The sequence below is a fragment of the Psammomys obesus genome, unplaced genomic scaffold (assembly GCF_907164565.1).
Source record: "Psammomys obesus unplaced genomic scaffold, mPsaObe1.curated_primary_1811, whole genome shotgun sequence".
Classification (NCBI taxonomy): domain Eukaryota; kingdom Metazoa; phylum Chordata; class Mammalia; order Rodentia; family Muridae; genus Psammomys; species Psammomys obesus.
The window spans coordinates 7,741,703-7,757,046 of record NW_026586589.1 but is presented as its reverse complement, the minus strand read 5'-3'; the positions used below and the strand labels follow the sequence as shown (position 1 = coordinate 7,757,046).

Sequence of the window (15,344 nt, the reverse complement as noted above, 5' to 3'; positions counted from 1 at the left end):
AATAATAATAATAATAATAATAATAATAATAATAATAATAATAATAAATAATAATAATAAATAATAATAATAATAAATAATCACACACAAAAATAAGGCTCAAAGAGCCAAGGGTGGTGGCGCATGCCTGGAATCCCAGCCCTGTGGGAGGGAGATCTCTGTGAGTTTGGGGCCAGCTGAGTTCAGGGCCAGCCTGGTCTACAAAGTGAATCCAGGACAGCCAAGGCTATACAGAGAAACCCAGTCTCAAAAAATAAAACAAAACAAAACAAAACAAAAAGCAAGAACAGAACGTATATAATATGGGTAAAAAGGGGTGGAGGGATAGCACAAATTTCCTTAAATAGAACAACTGTAAAAACCACTTCGGCATGGCACAGCAGACGTGTCTAGAAGGAGGTCAGCAAACTCAAAAACAGGTGGGACAATGTCTCAAGACCCTGATGAGTGAACAGGGAAAAGCAGAGATCCCAATCAAGTCACATTGTGGAGTACAAATTGGGGTCTGCAGGGGCTGGAGAGATGGCTCAGAGGTTAAGAGCACTGGCTGCTCTTCCAGAGGTCCTGAGTTCAATTCCCAGCAACCACATGGTGGCTCACAACCATCTATAATGAGATCTGGTGCCCTCTTCTGGTGTGAAGGCATATATGCAGATATTGTATACATAATAAATTAATTAATAAAAAAAAATTGGGGTCTGCAAGAATGGCTCACAACACTTAATCACAACCTGTGGGAACCCTTTGCAAGCCAGCATGGTGGGGCAGACGGAAATATCAGCCTTATCTAGTGAAATCTGTTCTCTTCTTTGCTTTTACTCATGTCTCATGTCTAGTGAAGCCTGAATTAACAGAACCTTGTTTTCCTCAGCCAGATTAATATCTATATCCCTTTCAAGGGCATTGTGAAGGGATCAAGGAAGGATACCAGGTATGTACAAAGCAGCTGTTTGGATCTACAAAGAGGCAAGTGTTTTTGGCTATTGATGAATGACACTTCAATATTCCAGGCCACTCTGAATGTCAATCAACCAATTCAACCAATCAGTCGAAATGATTGTGATGAGCGTCTGTCAAAGGGTTTACTGAGACGTTCACAGAAGAGGCAGGGAATGGTACCTTTAGGGCCATAGATTTTGTGACCGCTGATGCTCATGAGATCAATTTTCATGTCGTTGACATCAAGAGGGATTTTCCCAACAGCTTGGGCTGCATCAGTATGGAAGTATACCTTTCTGGAACTGCAAATCTGCCCTGAGGATGACAGAGAGGAAGACCCAGAACACAGGGGAAGTAAGCTGGCAGCAGTCTTGCAAAACACCACTAATGAGCTAAGTGACTATTAACACATACATAAGTCCTCTCCTACTCCATGCCTTTCCACCTTCCCCTCTCACCTCCTTCCCCAGCTCCCTGCCAACTCCCAGCCTCTCTGTTTGCCAATGAGGGGCAAAACACCAAACCACAAATGATATTTTGATGCCAAGTTTCTTTGTACCAGCTAATGAACCCTGGACTTTGGGAATGTAACATCACCTTTTAAATACTTTTTTAAAAGAAGAAAAGATCAACAGATGTTTTTGCTAATTTGCATAGGGATTACAAGGTGACATCTAGGTGAAGAAAAAAAACTTTTTTTTCCTTTTTTTATTCTGAGACAGGGTTTCTCTGTGTAGCCCTGACTGTCCTGGACTCATTTTGCAGACCAGGCTGCCTCGGCCTCCCTGAGTACTGGGAAAAGCTGTGTGCCACTGCGCCAGGCTGATAAAGAGTAATGCATATATGGCTTTTTCTTATTGTTTTGTTGTCATTTTGGGCAAAAACATAAAGAAACTGAAAAACAGTAATAACAACAGCATGTAAAAACATAAAGGGCACTCAACCCTAAATTCTAAATATTCAAATATTAGTCACCCAGAATAAAGATCGGCAAGGCACATAGCTCTTTCCCTTGGTGCCCTTGGTGGCTGTGTTAGAGCTCTGTACCTCCCCTTACATGGATCCAGGAGTGGGAAGGATCAGGCTTAAGTTACTACACTCACCTATTTCTGCAATCGGCTGCTTCACTCCAATCTCATTGTTCACAGTCATAACGGAGACCAGGCTGGTGTCTGGCTGGATGGCAGCCTCTAGTTCCTAAAAAGGCACGAGTAAGGGGTCTATATGATGCCAAGAGAAAACTGTCTAAGTAAGAAAGCAGACAACCTTAAGTCTAGAAAAGGGGCCTTTCACTATAACCCTATCTGAACACTGAAATATTAAACAGAGGGGTTTAGAGTGTAGCTCAGCTCAGTGCTTGCCTGAGGCATCGAGTTCAATCCCTAGTATTCCAGTTAAAAACAAACAAACAATAACTGACAACACGAGAAACTACAGACATGGCTCAGTGGTTAGGAGCACTGACTGTTCTTCCAGAGAACCCATGTTCAATTCCTAGCACACTCCGGAGGATCACAGCTGTCTGCAACTCCCGTCCCAGGGGATTGAACACTTTCTTCTGGCCCTCACAGGCACCAAGCACACATACAGTGCACAGACATGCACGCAGGCCAAACACTCATACACAAAAAGTAAAAGACAGAAAAAAGGCCAGGCATGGTAGCACATGTTGATAATCCCAGATCTTAGGAGGTAGGGGCAGGAAGAACAGGAGTTCAACGCCAGCCTGGGCAACATGAGACCCTATCTCATAAAAATAAAAAACAGGGGGCTGGAGAGATGGCTCAGAGGATAAGAGCACTGATTGCTCTTCCCAAAGGTCCTGAGTTCAATTCCCAGCAACCACATGGTGGCTCACAACCATCTAAACATGAAATCTGGTTCCCTCTTCTGGCGTGCAGGTGTACATGCTAACACGCATTGCATAAATAATAAATAAATAAATCTTTAAAAAAATAAAATAAAAATAAAAAACAAAGTGGTTGGAGAGATGGCTCAGCGGTTAAGAGCACTGCCTACTCTTCCAGAGGTCCTAAATTCAATTCCCAGAACCTACATAGTGGCTCATAACCACCTATAATGGGATCTGATTCTCTTTTCTGTCATGCAGACATACATGCAAATAGAATACTCATTTACATAAATAAATAAATCTTAAAAAAAAAAAAATATGGGCTGAAGAGATGGCCCAGTGGTTAACAGCAATTGTTGCTGTTGTAAGAGACCTGACTTAGATTCTCAACACTTACACTCATAACCACCTGTAACGCCCAGGCACACATAAAATAAATCTAGAAAAAGAAAGAAAAGTTCGTTGGGTAGGTATTATAGCCTATAATACCAGTACTTATTATACTGGTATAATACCAGCTACAGTGCTGGTATAATACTATAATACCAGTACTTAATAGGTTGAGGCAGGAGAATCAGGAGGTCAAGTTCATTGATGGCTACATGCCACTTGAGGCCAGCTGAGATTCATGAAACACTGTTTCAAAAACAAAACAACAACAAAAACAAATCCTGATTTCAAGCTGCTCCAAAGCTATAGAAATAACAGCAGTGTAGACAAGACAAGAGAATAGACATAGAAACAGAACAGAAATGTACACACAAGCCTTTTCTTTCAGACAGGATCTCACTCTGAAGGCCAGGCTAGCCCGAGACTTTGTTGATCCTCTTGCTTGAGCCTCCAGATTGCCGTGTTTCACAGTGAATTGTCCCACATTTAGCCTATGCTAATGTGTTTGCTTTTGCAGCTCTGGAGATCAAGTCTATAGCCTTGTGTATGCTCTGTAAGAATGCTACCACTGAGCTACACCTCCAATTCCCATGCTTCCTTTATAGGGTGATGAGAAACATCAATGCAGGGAAGAAAGCGGCTAGAGCTCTTCTGTGGTGTGAGTCCCTGACATCCTACGCTCATGCCCAGTGGGTCTCACGCAAACAAGGATCACCAAAGAAGCCGAGAGGCAAGTCTTCCATGGAGAAGAACGGAGCATGCAAAGGACATGATCTTTTCTGACAGGTCTGTTTCCTTTCGGCTCCACCCAAAGCTAGAGAGACAGACTTACAGGACCTTGCCAGCTTGTCCAATGCTGGCCCGAGAGCCTGGTGGCGCTCCTACCTTCAGGTTAATGATGCCACTCTTCTGCACTGGGAGGTAAGTGACCCGAAAGCCCTCAGCCTCCAGTGAGCGGCACGAATCCAGCACACACTTGTGTTCCGTCTGGGTAGTGACCAAGTGCTTTTTCCTTGAACTGTAGAACCTGGCCACTCCCTAAAAATCGATAACAAAAGAAAAGAATAACATACTTGGAGGTAGCAATGGCATGAATCCTACTTATAAACAGTCTTTCTGTCAATGTATGCCACAGGTGTGCTAAAGACACTCTGTGTCACAGACCAGATCTCCACTCATGTGTGTGACACTTTTAACATCAGGAGAAATTATAAAGACAGGTTAAGAAGAACTGAAATGCCCAGAACCTCAAATGCTGTAATAAAATTAAGAAGTGATAACACTTATGTTATTAAAAAGACAAACAGCTCTACAAGGAGAGCAACAGAACAAAAAATCTGGGCACAGGGGTCTTTTCTGAGACTGATCTCCAACCAAGGACCATGCATGGAGATAACCGAGAACCCCTGCACAGATGTAGCCCATGGCAGCCCAGTTCACATGGGTTCCCTAGTAATGGGAACAGGGGCTGTCTCTGACATGAACTCATTGGCTGGCTCTTTGATCACCTCCCCCTGAGGGTGGAGCAGCCTTACCAGGCCAACAGAGGAAGACAATGCTGCCAGTCCTGATGAGACCTGATAGGCTAGGGTCAGAGAGAAGGGGAGGAGAACCTCCCCTATCTGTGGACTGGGGGAGGGGTGTAGGAGAAGTTGAGGGAGAGTGGGTGGGACTAGGAGGAGACAGGAGTTGAGGGACAGGGCTACAGTGGGGATACAAAGTGAATAAACTGTAGGTAATAATTTTAAAAAAGACAAACAAACAAAACATACCCAGGTATAGCCCACATACCTATGCTCTCAGCACTCAGAGGCATCTGCTGGAAGACACCTACAAACTGAGACCATCTTGGTCTACATAATAAGTTGCAGGCCACTCAGGGCTACTTAGCAAAGGAACAAAAGGAACAGAGGAGGAAAATAAGAAGGAAATAAGCATAGCTGAGTACAATAGTCTGTAGTCCTTGCTACTTTGGAGACTGAAGTGGGAGGATCATTTAACTCATAAGTTTGAAACTACCCTGAGGAACATAGTGATATTGTCTCAATAAAAAAAGAAAAAAAAAAGATGAAAGATGAAATGAGGGCTGGAGAGATAGCTCACATACGTGAGGACCTCGTAGAGCTGGAGAGCTGGCTCATCAGTTCACAGCACTCACTACTCTTACAGAGAACCTGTAAGCTTGCAAGATGATTCAGTTGGCAAAGACACTTGTCTGATGCCTTGAATTTGATACTCAGAACCTAAGTAAAGGTGGAAGGAGATTTCAGATTCCACAAAGCTGTCTGCTGACTCCCTACACATTTTTTTTTTTTTCTTAAGGTAGAGGAAAAAACAGGGAGAAGAGAAGGGCATAGCTGGAAAAAAAAAATCTGAGTTCAAACGATAGAGGAGCAGGAATCTCTAAACCCAGGGCGTGTCTGGTTCCCTTGTGTTTCATTCTGTCCTTCACTTTCCCAAATGGCCCACACGGGCTAAGGAAGTGCTCCACTACACAGTACCCTCACCCCCTTACCTTAATTGCTATGTTGTTGGATTCAGTAGCTCCACTAGTGAAAATGATCTCTCGAGGATCAGCTCCAATCAGGGATGCAACTTGCTGAAAGCCAAGAGCCAAAGATATATAACATCAGTCTCTGGATAGCAATGGAGCTACAGATACAGCTAGGACAGAATTCTGAACCACGAGAAGCTCCACTGCATTCTACCAAGCAACTGCCTACAGATAAATTCTGTGCCTATGAGGTCTGACCAGAGCTAAAAATGGAACCAATTGTTACGGCTCAGATACTCTACCCCTTCTCCACTCTCAGACAGGCCAATAAGAATGTCAACTGTGGGTTGGAGAGATGGCTCAGAGGTTAAGAGCACTGACTGCCCTCCCTGAGGTCCTGAGTTAAATACCCAGCAACCACATGGTGGCTCATAACAATCTATAATGAATCTGAAGCTCTCTTCTGGCATGCAGATACAGGCAGACAGAACAATGTATACATAATAAATAAATAAATCATAAAAAAAAAAAAAAGAATGTCAAATGGGAGCTGGGTATGGTGACATAACACCTTAATCCCAGCACTTGGGACGCAGAGGCAGGTGGATCTCTGTGAGTCTGAGGCCAGCTTAGTCTACAAAGAGTTCCAGGACAGCCAGGAATGTTACATAGAGAAACCCTGCCTCGAAAAAAACAAAAATATAAAAATGATAACAACAACAACAATAAATATTGTTAAAAGTAGCTCAGTTGGTAGAGTGCTTGCTAATATTTATGAATCCCTGGGTTTGATTTTCAGCACTTCACAAACCATGGAAGGTTGTGATGCACACCTGAAATTAAAAGCACTCGGAGGTGAGGTAAGACAGCTAACATGAGTTTGAGGCCAGTCTGGGATACACTGTGAGTTCCAAGCCACCTTAGATGAAAACGTGAAGCTGGCCTCAAACAACTAAATAGGGGCCAGTGAGATGGATCAGTGGATAAAGGCACTCTCTGTAAAAGCTGACGACCCAGGGTTCTTTCCCTGAGACCTATATGGTAGGGGAAAGACTGCTTCAAGTTGTCCTCTGACCTCCACACTGCACACTTAGGTACATGTGCTTAGGTACATATGTATACATGTACATGAACGTGCGAAAACGCACATGCATGCATGCACAGACACAAATGCACACACACTGGTAATTTTAAAAAATTATTTTTGCTGGGAGTGGCAGAGCACATCTTTAATCCCAGCACTCTACAAGCAGAGACAGATGGATCTCTGTGATTCAAGGCCAGCCTGGTCTACAGGGCGAGTTCTAGGACAGTCAGGCCTGTTACACAAAGAAATCCTGTCTTGAAAAACGAAAAAAAAAAAAAAAAAAAAAAAAAAAGTCAGGTAAGGAACTGTAGAGACGGCGGCTCAGTAGTTAAGAGCACTAGTTGCTCTTTGCTCTTGCAGAGAACCCAGTTCCAGTTCCTAGCATCCACATGGTGGCTTACAACCATTCTCAACTTCCACTTCCAAGGAATCTGAGGGCCTCTTCTGGCCTCTGCAGGCACTCAGCACATACATGCATGTACACACATACAGAACGATACAGAAAGATACACACACACACACACACACACACACACACACACACACACGAACACACACAGAGGCAAAACTTCCATATGCAACAAAATGTTTTTTTAAAGATTTATTTATTTATTATATATGCAATGTTCTGTCTGCATGCCAAAAGAGGGCACCAGATCTCATTCCAAATGGTTATGAGCCACCATGTGGAAGGTGGGAACTAAAAACGTCAGGACCTCTGGATGAGCAGACACTGCTCTTAACCTCTGGGCCATCTCTCCAGGCCCCATAAAATACTTATTAATGACAAGTTTTGTTTAAAATATATATATATATATATATATTTTTTTTTTTTAACATTTATCCATTTATCTTTGGTTAGCAGACTTCCATGCCACAACATGTGGATTTTGGGTTTCAAAATTCAGTTATTAGGTTAAGCTATCCATGGAGGCATCCCACTGACCCAAGAAATGCATTTTTAAAACGTGTTTACTGAACTCTTACTATGTACTTTTTGAGCTACATGTGTTAACTTTCACCAGCACTGTCTCATTTACCCAAAAATCTTATAGAGCATGAACTCTTTCGCTTTCTACTTGATAGTTAAGTTTAAGGCTTAGAGAAAGAGTACTTTACCTAGGGAATGTGGGAACTAACTAAACACCTGTAGTGAAACTCCAGAGCTGCTCTCTGAATCTCTTCTAGACTATCAGCCACTCCCCTACCCCCGCTAAGAAAGACATGCCTCCCACAGCCACTGAAGCTGACTTCCAAACTTCTCAGGGTCGTTATGCTAACCTGGCGGGCATGTTCCATGGCTGCCTCACTCTCCCAGCCATACGCATGAGTCCGAGAATGTGGGTTCCCGTAGTAGTTGACGAGGTAAGGGAGCATGGCATCAAGCACCCTGGGATCCTGAACACAAGAGAATACATCAGCCTCTCTGAGCCCATTATCACCTCAGAACCTGCTCCATCCGCTGATAACTGCACACCTTGCTCGGTGTGTTGCCAACATTTCAGATGCTGCCTGCTTTCTCCCACCTCTTCAGACAGTGACCAACCTGGAATATCTCCACCTCAATACCACCTTAAATCACAATGTTCCACCATTCATTCACTCACCTAGTGTGTAAACACTGTCTTCGATATTTTCTTATTTACTGAAGGATAAGGTTTTATGTAGTTCAATCTGCCCTTAAATTTATAACCCTGCTGGGTATAGTGATACACGCTTTTAATCCCAGCATTCGGAGGTAGAGGAAGCCAGATCTCTGAGTTGGAGACTAACCTGGTCTACAGAGGGAGTTCCAGGACAGCCAGGGTTACATAAAGAAACCCTGTCTCAAAACATTCCCCACTGTACCCCCCAAATCATCCATGTAATCCTTCTGACAACAACTGTATCTTGTCCTTTTCTTTCTTTTTTTTAAAAAATGATTTATTTGATTTTCTTTTATGTGTATTAGTGTGAAGGTGTCAGAGAGCTTGGAATCAGCATTACAGACAGTTGTGAGCTGCCATGTGGATGCTGGGAATTGAACCCAGATCCTTTGGAAGAGCAGACAGTGCTCTTAACCACTGAGCCATCTCTCCAGTGCCCCCCCACTTTTAAAGACAGGGTCTCTAGCTTAAGAAACCCTCAAACATACATCTTAGCTGAAAACGATCTTAAACGTTTGATCCCACTCCTCCTGCCTCTATCTCCCCAATACTTTAGAGTTGTGTGGAATTAGAGTCGTATACAACCATGCCTAGCTTTATGCAGTGCTAGAATCCAAACCAAAGGCTTTGTGCACGCTGGGCAAGGGCTCTACCATCTGTATTTGCATCCCTCACAGTCCTGTTCTTACACCTGTTTTTACAGGTGGTCCCACTGCTGCAACAAAATGATTTACAAAGAGCTGTGACTTGCCAGTGTGGTAGTGTGACCCCAGCATTCAAGAGGAAGAGGCAATAGGATCTCTGTAAGTTCAAGTCCAGCCTAATCGACATAGGTAGCTCAAGGTTGAGTCAGGACTGAACAGTGAGACCCTGTCTTAAAAAAAAAAAAAAAAAAAAAAAAAAAGCCAAAGTGCTGAGATTTGATGTAGTTAGGCAAATATCCCTGTGATCACAAGGATGAAAAGCTGTATTAATAATGGAATGGGGGCATAGCTAGCATTATGATATGTGCTTAGCACCGGCATACTAGGTTTTTGCTGTTTTAAAAACCAGCTTCTCTGACTGAAGAGATACAGCTCAGTGGTTAAAGCAGTGACTGCCTTTTTAGAGGACCCAGTTTTAATTTACATGGCTACTCATGAGGGGCTATATAACTCCAATTCCAGGGGATCCAATGCCCTCTTCTGGCCTCCACAGGCACTGCATGCATGTGGTACACAGACAAATATTCAGGAAACGCTTGTAAGATGAAAGTAAATAAATGAACACGATCTCATGCATCCCTGGCTAGCCTCGAATTGACACAGTAGATAAGAATGACCTTAATATTCTGATCTTCCTGACTCCACCTAGTATTGCATTACAGGGATTAAGTTTTATATGGCTCTGGGGATTAAACTCAGGGCTTCCTGCATGGCAGGTAAGTACCTGACCAACTGAGCCACTTGAGCCACACACCTATCCCCAATAACTATTATTATTGAAAAGTTTATCAAGTGCTGGACTGCTATGTCTTTCTGCTCATTTAACACATGGCCAAATTCACACAGGTACTACATGGTAGTCCTGCTAATTCCAGAGCCCATGGACTTGTTTCTGGTTTTTTTTTTTTTGCTTGTTTGTTTGTTTTGTTTTTTAAATTTTTACATAGGTTTGATATGCTTGTTTCTGTGGGTTGCTTTTTTTTTTTTTTTTTTTTTTTACTGTTTTTTGTTGTTGTTGTTTTTAATTTTTACGTAAGTTTGAAACTCCCTATGTGGTCCACGCTGCCCTTGAGCTTGCTCAAACTCTCCATGTCATAATGTTCCCCTGAGCATTTACTATTAGCTATAATACCTTACTGTAAGTGATTTGACCAAGGTCAATATCTAAAACAGTAAAGCCTTTTCTGGTGAATTAAAATCTAAGACTGGTGATACCTGGCTCCTTCTTCTAGAACATTCAATGTTTCTCAATTGTACAGAAATCTAGCCTACCGTTCGGATTTGTCCTTATGATTTGTCTTCTACAAAGAGCCTGGGAAGGGGGGGGGGGAGCTCCCTCTTCGTCCTTACCAGAGGAGTTGTAGCCTGCACATCCATATACAGAGGTCGCAGCACCGCCTCTCCCTCTGAGGGAACAGCCGAATGGGGAGCATGATCTACAACTGACAACAGAGTAGAGTGGAAAAGTGAGAAATGATGCAACCATGGACGCAGGGCACACAAGAAAACGGACGGACAAGGCTTCTTCGAGGTGAATTTAAGCAGGGCTGAGGTCAAATGTCAAAGGACAACAACAACACGCAGTAAAAGGCAACGAGTAAAGTAATAGAGACAGGGTTCCATGAAGGGACGGTGGCAGTAACAGGGAGCAATGTTCAAACTATCTAGCAGAGAGTGGGATGGACTAAAAAAACAAAACCACTTAGAAGAAAAGTGAAAAGCGCAGGTTCCTTCAAAGGCTCATGGCCGGAGGAGCTCTGACTAGCATTTTTAAGATACAGATTGTCCAGTAGATTTCTGAAGGATGAGACCCCGTGCTCTGGCGACGTGCGTGGCAGGATGGAAGGGCCATCCTAAGAAAATGTGAGACCAAGCTTAGAGTCTGGGGGACGGAACGCGGCGGGCAGGCTCCGCCACAAAACACTGCGCGGCAGCACCGACCCGTGGGGTTCGCGCAGCCGGGAAGGGTGAGAGCGAAAGGAAAGGGAGCGTACCGCGCAGGCGCAGTCCCCGGGTGGGCGCCGTGGACCTCGGACAGGCCACCGCGGCAGCCGCCGCCGCCGCCCGCCTCCAAGCGGCTCGCAGCAGCATGTTCCGAGCGGCAGAGCCCACCATCCGCAGCGCTTGCAAGTCCTCAGCCCATGCTCCCGGAAGTGCCTGCCCCGCGCTCCGGAAGCGATCCCGCGGGCCGCGAGCGCCCTCCGCGTAGCCTTGGGTCTGAGACGTAGAGCTGAGCGACCGCGGCCGCGAACGAGGTGAGGTGGGGCCCGACCGTGCGGGGCGTCGCGCGTGCGGGGACCGTCACCGCGAGGAGGGTGGTGGGGCCGTGCTGCGGGCCGGCTTCTGTCCTGGGCTCTGCGGAAGCCTTTGGTGGGCCGTCGGCCGACGCCACTGCTGGCGGCCGGGCCCTCACTGTCGTGGCCCTCTCACCCCAGATGCCGGTGGCCGTGGGTCCCTACGGGCAGTCCCAGCCCAGCTGCTTCGACCGCGTGAAGATGGGCTTTGTCATGGGTTGCGCCGTGGGCATGGCGGCCGGGGCGCTGTTCGGCACGTTCTCCTGTCTCAGGTGAGCCGCGCGGGCGGGACTTCCTGGCTTCCACTCCAAAGCCCACTCGGTTGAGGTTGGAAGCGCAGTTCTAGGGATGTGAGCTCCTGAGTCAAAATGGCTTTCCGACTCCTTTGTACAGTGACTTCAGGCAAGTTGGAGGCTAGTTTCTTCGACTGTAGACGGGGGCAGTGCACTCACCTCCAGTTTTCGAAGAACCAGTCATGTTAGTATGTTTACACATGATCTGGCACATGGGAAATGCCCAGTAGGTTGTTGCATGGCATTTTAACCTCCAGCTGTGTGTGACTAAGCTTTTTGAGCCGTTTTACTATCGTGAGAATTAGGTGTAGAAATAAAGCCGATAAACTTAATTCGAACTTAAACTTAGTCAGATGTTCTACCTCTGAGATACACTGTGCTATTCCAAAGGTCACCAACACATTTGGATACTTATTACTGTTAATCCACCATTAGTTAATGTCTTGCTAGTGGTGGTAGCACACGGCTTAGGTTTACAAACTCCGCAACTACACTATTTTATTTAGTTATTTCCCCCCCCGCCCCAAGACAGGGTTTTTCACTTTAACATCCCTGACTGTCCTATAACTCTGTAGATAGACCAGGCTAGCCTCAAAATCAGAGCTCTGCCTGCCTCTTGCCTCCCAAGCGCTGAGAAAAACGGCACACGCTACCAGGACCCTGCTGCAGAGCTTGTTATTTTAACTTAGGTTAAACTTCAGTAACAACAAAAATCATCTAGAAGACAAATGTCTTACTGGATAACGTATGCCATAGAGGCACAGTCATGACTGCCTACGTACTTCATACTGTATCTCTGCCTTCTACAAGCTTAAAGGAATTAATGCAGTACTCATAATGTCCTAGAGCGCCTGGAGAGAGATTTTTCTTATCGTACCATATCCTGACACAGGGCAGGATGGCTAAGGCCTGTAATCCCAGCAATCTGGAAGACAGAGGCCTGTGAGTCCAGGACAGCCAAGAGTACACAGAGAAACCCTGCCTTGAAAAAGAACAAAACAAAACCCAAAGAATGACATAAGATAAAGGGATCATCAAGATGTTAATGCTTAGCCTGTTTCAACACTGATTACAAAGGGGAAGTTAGTTCAAATCTCTTTCCTTTATGTTTTATTCCCAACTGCCCCTTCTTGCTTTCCTCAGGATCGGAATGCGGGGTCGGGAGCTGATGGGCGGCATTGGGAAAACCATGATGCAGAGTGGCGGCACGTTTGGCACATTCATGGCCATCGGAATGGGCATTAGATGCTAATCAGGGCCCTGATTGCCTACTACATGTATACTTCCCCATCCATTTCGACACCTGTACAATAATAAAGCTTTTTCTTCTCATTCTGTTTGTTTTTACTCCAAGGACGTAGCACTGAAAATGGTAAACTATAAGGCTAAAGAGGTTGTTAAGTCCCAGTAACCACATGGTGACTCAACATTCTGTAACTCCAGTGCCAACAGCCTTAAGCAATCTTTTGACATCTGCAAGCATCATACAGGCACATCGCTAATACATGCAAGAATGCCATTGTAATTAAATCTCTAGCCAGGTTAACAAGTGGCACAAAATTTCAGTGAGCACTCTGGATAGGGGGCCAGCCACTGCTGTAGTAGACCTGCTCAAAAAATTTTTTAAAGAAAAAAAATTTAGGGGGCTGGAGAGATGGCTCAAGAGTTTAACAGAACTGGCTGTTCTTCCAAAGGTCCTGAGTTCAATTTCAAGCAACCACATGGTGGCTCACAACCATCTTTAGTGAGATCTGGTGCCCTCTTCTGGCCTGCAGGCACACATGCAGGCTGAATATTGTATAAATACATCTTAAAAAAAATTAAAACATAACTAGATGCTTGTTGATAAAAGTGAACAATTTATACAAGATCACACATAGTCAAGAGTCTTTTCACAAGAAAACTGAGGTGGTCTTTACAACTTCAGACTGATTTATCTGATATGGGACCATTTGAAAGTTTTCTCAGCTGACCTAACCAGTCCCAACATTGAGCACTGTAATCAGTGCTCTACAGTGAGGCAAGTATCCAGACCTAACTGAAGATTTCCTGTTGTGCATTATCCTTCAACTTGAATATATACAATGACACTTCAATATGCTTTTTTTAACAGGTTATTCAAGACTGACTTGCCCACTCCCCCTTTATCTAGGAGCTGGGATGTGTTGGTTGGCAAACTTAAACATGAGATCATGCTTCAGTCATTCGCTATAGAACAGTGAAAGGTCCTAAACTTAATTCTAAGGTTGACTCAACCTTTGAAAGCAATAATGTGAAAGGTTAAATAGTGCACTGGAATCCGTATTTCCTATTTTGACAATTTAAGAAAAATAAAAAATGGCTGGGAAGAGAGCTCAGTAAGTAATAGTACTTCTTGCTCAGACTGGGTTCAGTTCCCAGCACCACCCACTCTGTGGTTCACAACCATCATAACCACATTTCAAGAGCACCTCCACAAATACTGAGCATGCATGTAATACAAAACATATTTGCAGGCAAAATCTTCATACATAAATGATTTAACTTTTTATGAACAGGAATAGGTCAGAAAAGGTAACCTCTGAGATTGAGGACTGCCTGGTCTACAAAACTAGCTTCAGGACACTCAGGATTAGAGACCTAATCTCAAAACACACATTATGGGATATAGCTCAAGACCATCACAAAACAGAAATCTTTGTGCAGCACTTAGAAAAAGAAGTCAATTTAATAGGATTTAAATAATAAAAAAGGAAAACATTTCCTGAAGTAGTACTAGTGTACTTTGGAGATCAAAATAAAATCCTTCCCACTGCCAAGCCAAGCATGTCTTTAATGGCAAACTGAAGAGGCAAATGCAGGTGAATCTAAAAAGGAGTAATAGCCAGGGCTATAGAAACAAATTCTGTCTCAAACCGTTGCCAGCATTTTGCCAGAATACCTAAACATATAAACAAATGCAGTGTAATGTGAGGGCATTTCCAAGGGCAGCTTGTTTTGACAGGACTATGCCTTGGTGGTTGTTGACACCAAACACTGGATGTAACTTAAGGTGGAAAAAAGTCACTCACTGAAAATATGGAAGTACTACTAAGAAGGAAGCAAGCTTATACCTAACCTCATCACCCCACAGGCTGAGGCATTTAACACGTTCAGTTTGTGATTAACCTGAACTACAATGCCTACACTTGAAAACAACAAAAAAACTATGGAAAGCCTCTGCCTAACTTTTACAATCATAACATTAGAAAAACGAAAATTTTCTTGTGACCTTTTTCAGAGAAGTTTATTCGAGTGGTTCTTACAAAGATTGTTGCAATATGAAAGTCATTTGTTTGATAGAAATATCAAGCTGTCTTGTCAAACACACTGAAGTAACCCAAAAATATATTTCAGAGCTCACAGAGCTTAAAAAGAGCAAAGATTATATGCAACCAGACAAAACCTATTTCTGCATTTCCTATCTCTTGCCAAGACTGCTTTGCTTGAACTCTTACATCAGCCATCTTAAGGAAATGCAGGGATCATTTTGTTTGGAATCTCAAGACACACTAAAACACACATTATTTACAAAGAAACTTTTACAGATACATTAATTGAAAAGTTACCATCAAGAAATATAATCTTGAAATCCCCTTCTTGCCAAATGATCAAGGTAAGATGCTA

The 15,344-nt window shown here is 43.8% G+C and overlaps 2 protein-coding genes across 2 annotated transcripts in view; one reads left to right on the top strand and one right to left on the bottom strand.

The window, feature by feature from the left end:
- The window catches only part of Nfs1 (NFS1 cysteine desulfurase), a 17,562-nt gene extending 6,335 nt beyond the window's left edge, over positions 1 to 11,227 (bottom strand). Inside the window, exons 1-7 of the mRNA XM_055602309.1 lie at positions 11,107 to 11,227; positions 10,463 to 10,554; positions 8,044 to 8,160; positions 5,697 to 5,780; positions 4,067 to 4,219; positions 2,043 to 2,136; positions 1,120 to 1,254 (exon numbers count right to left, since the gene is read on the bottom strand). Of these exons, the coding sequence (XP_055458284.1) occupies positions 1,120 to 1,254; positions 2,043 to 2,136; positions 4,067 to 4,219; positions 5,697 to 5,780; positions 8,044 to 8,160; positions 10,463 to 10,554; positions 11,107 to 11,227 (796 nt within the window). The remainder of the gene's footprint in view (positions 1 to 1,119; positions 1,255 to 2,042; positions 2,137 to 4,066; positions 4,220 to 5,696; positions 5,781 to 8,043; positions 8,161 to 10,462; positions 10,555 to 11,106) is intronic.
- Positions 11,228 to 11,285: 58 nt separating this feature from the next.
- Romo1 (reactive oxygen species modulator 1) lies at positions 11,286 to 13,031 on the top strand. Its single transcript, XM_055602310.1, has 3 exons — positions 11,286 to 11,367; positions 11,548 to 11,678; positions 12,843 to 13,031. Exons 2-3 carry the CDS (start codon positions 11,548 to 11,550, stop codon positions 12,949 to 12,951), a joined length of 240 nt encoding a protein of 79 aa, XP_055458285.1. The 5' UTR covers positions 11,286 to 11,367; the 3' UTR covers positions 12,952 to 13,031.
- The last annotated feature ends 2,313 nt before the right edge of the window (positions 13,032 to 15,344 follow it).

Bases quoted from the DNA above. Each gene is read 5' to 3' on its own strand.
- Romo1 (XM_055602310.1), top strand. From the start codon at position 11,548: ATGCCGGTGGCCGTGGGTCCCTACGGGCAGTCCCAGCCCAGCTGCTTC. The intron at 11,679-12,842 runs GTGAGCCGCGCG...TGCTTTCCTCAG, and splicing joins GGCACGTTCTCCTGTCTCAG to GATCGGAATGCGGGGTCGGG.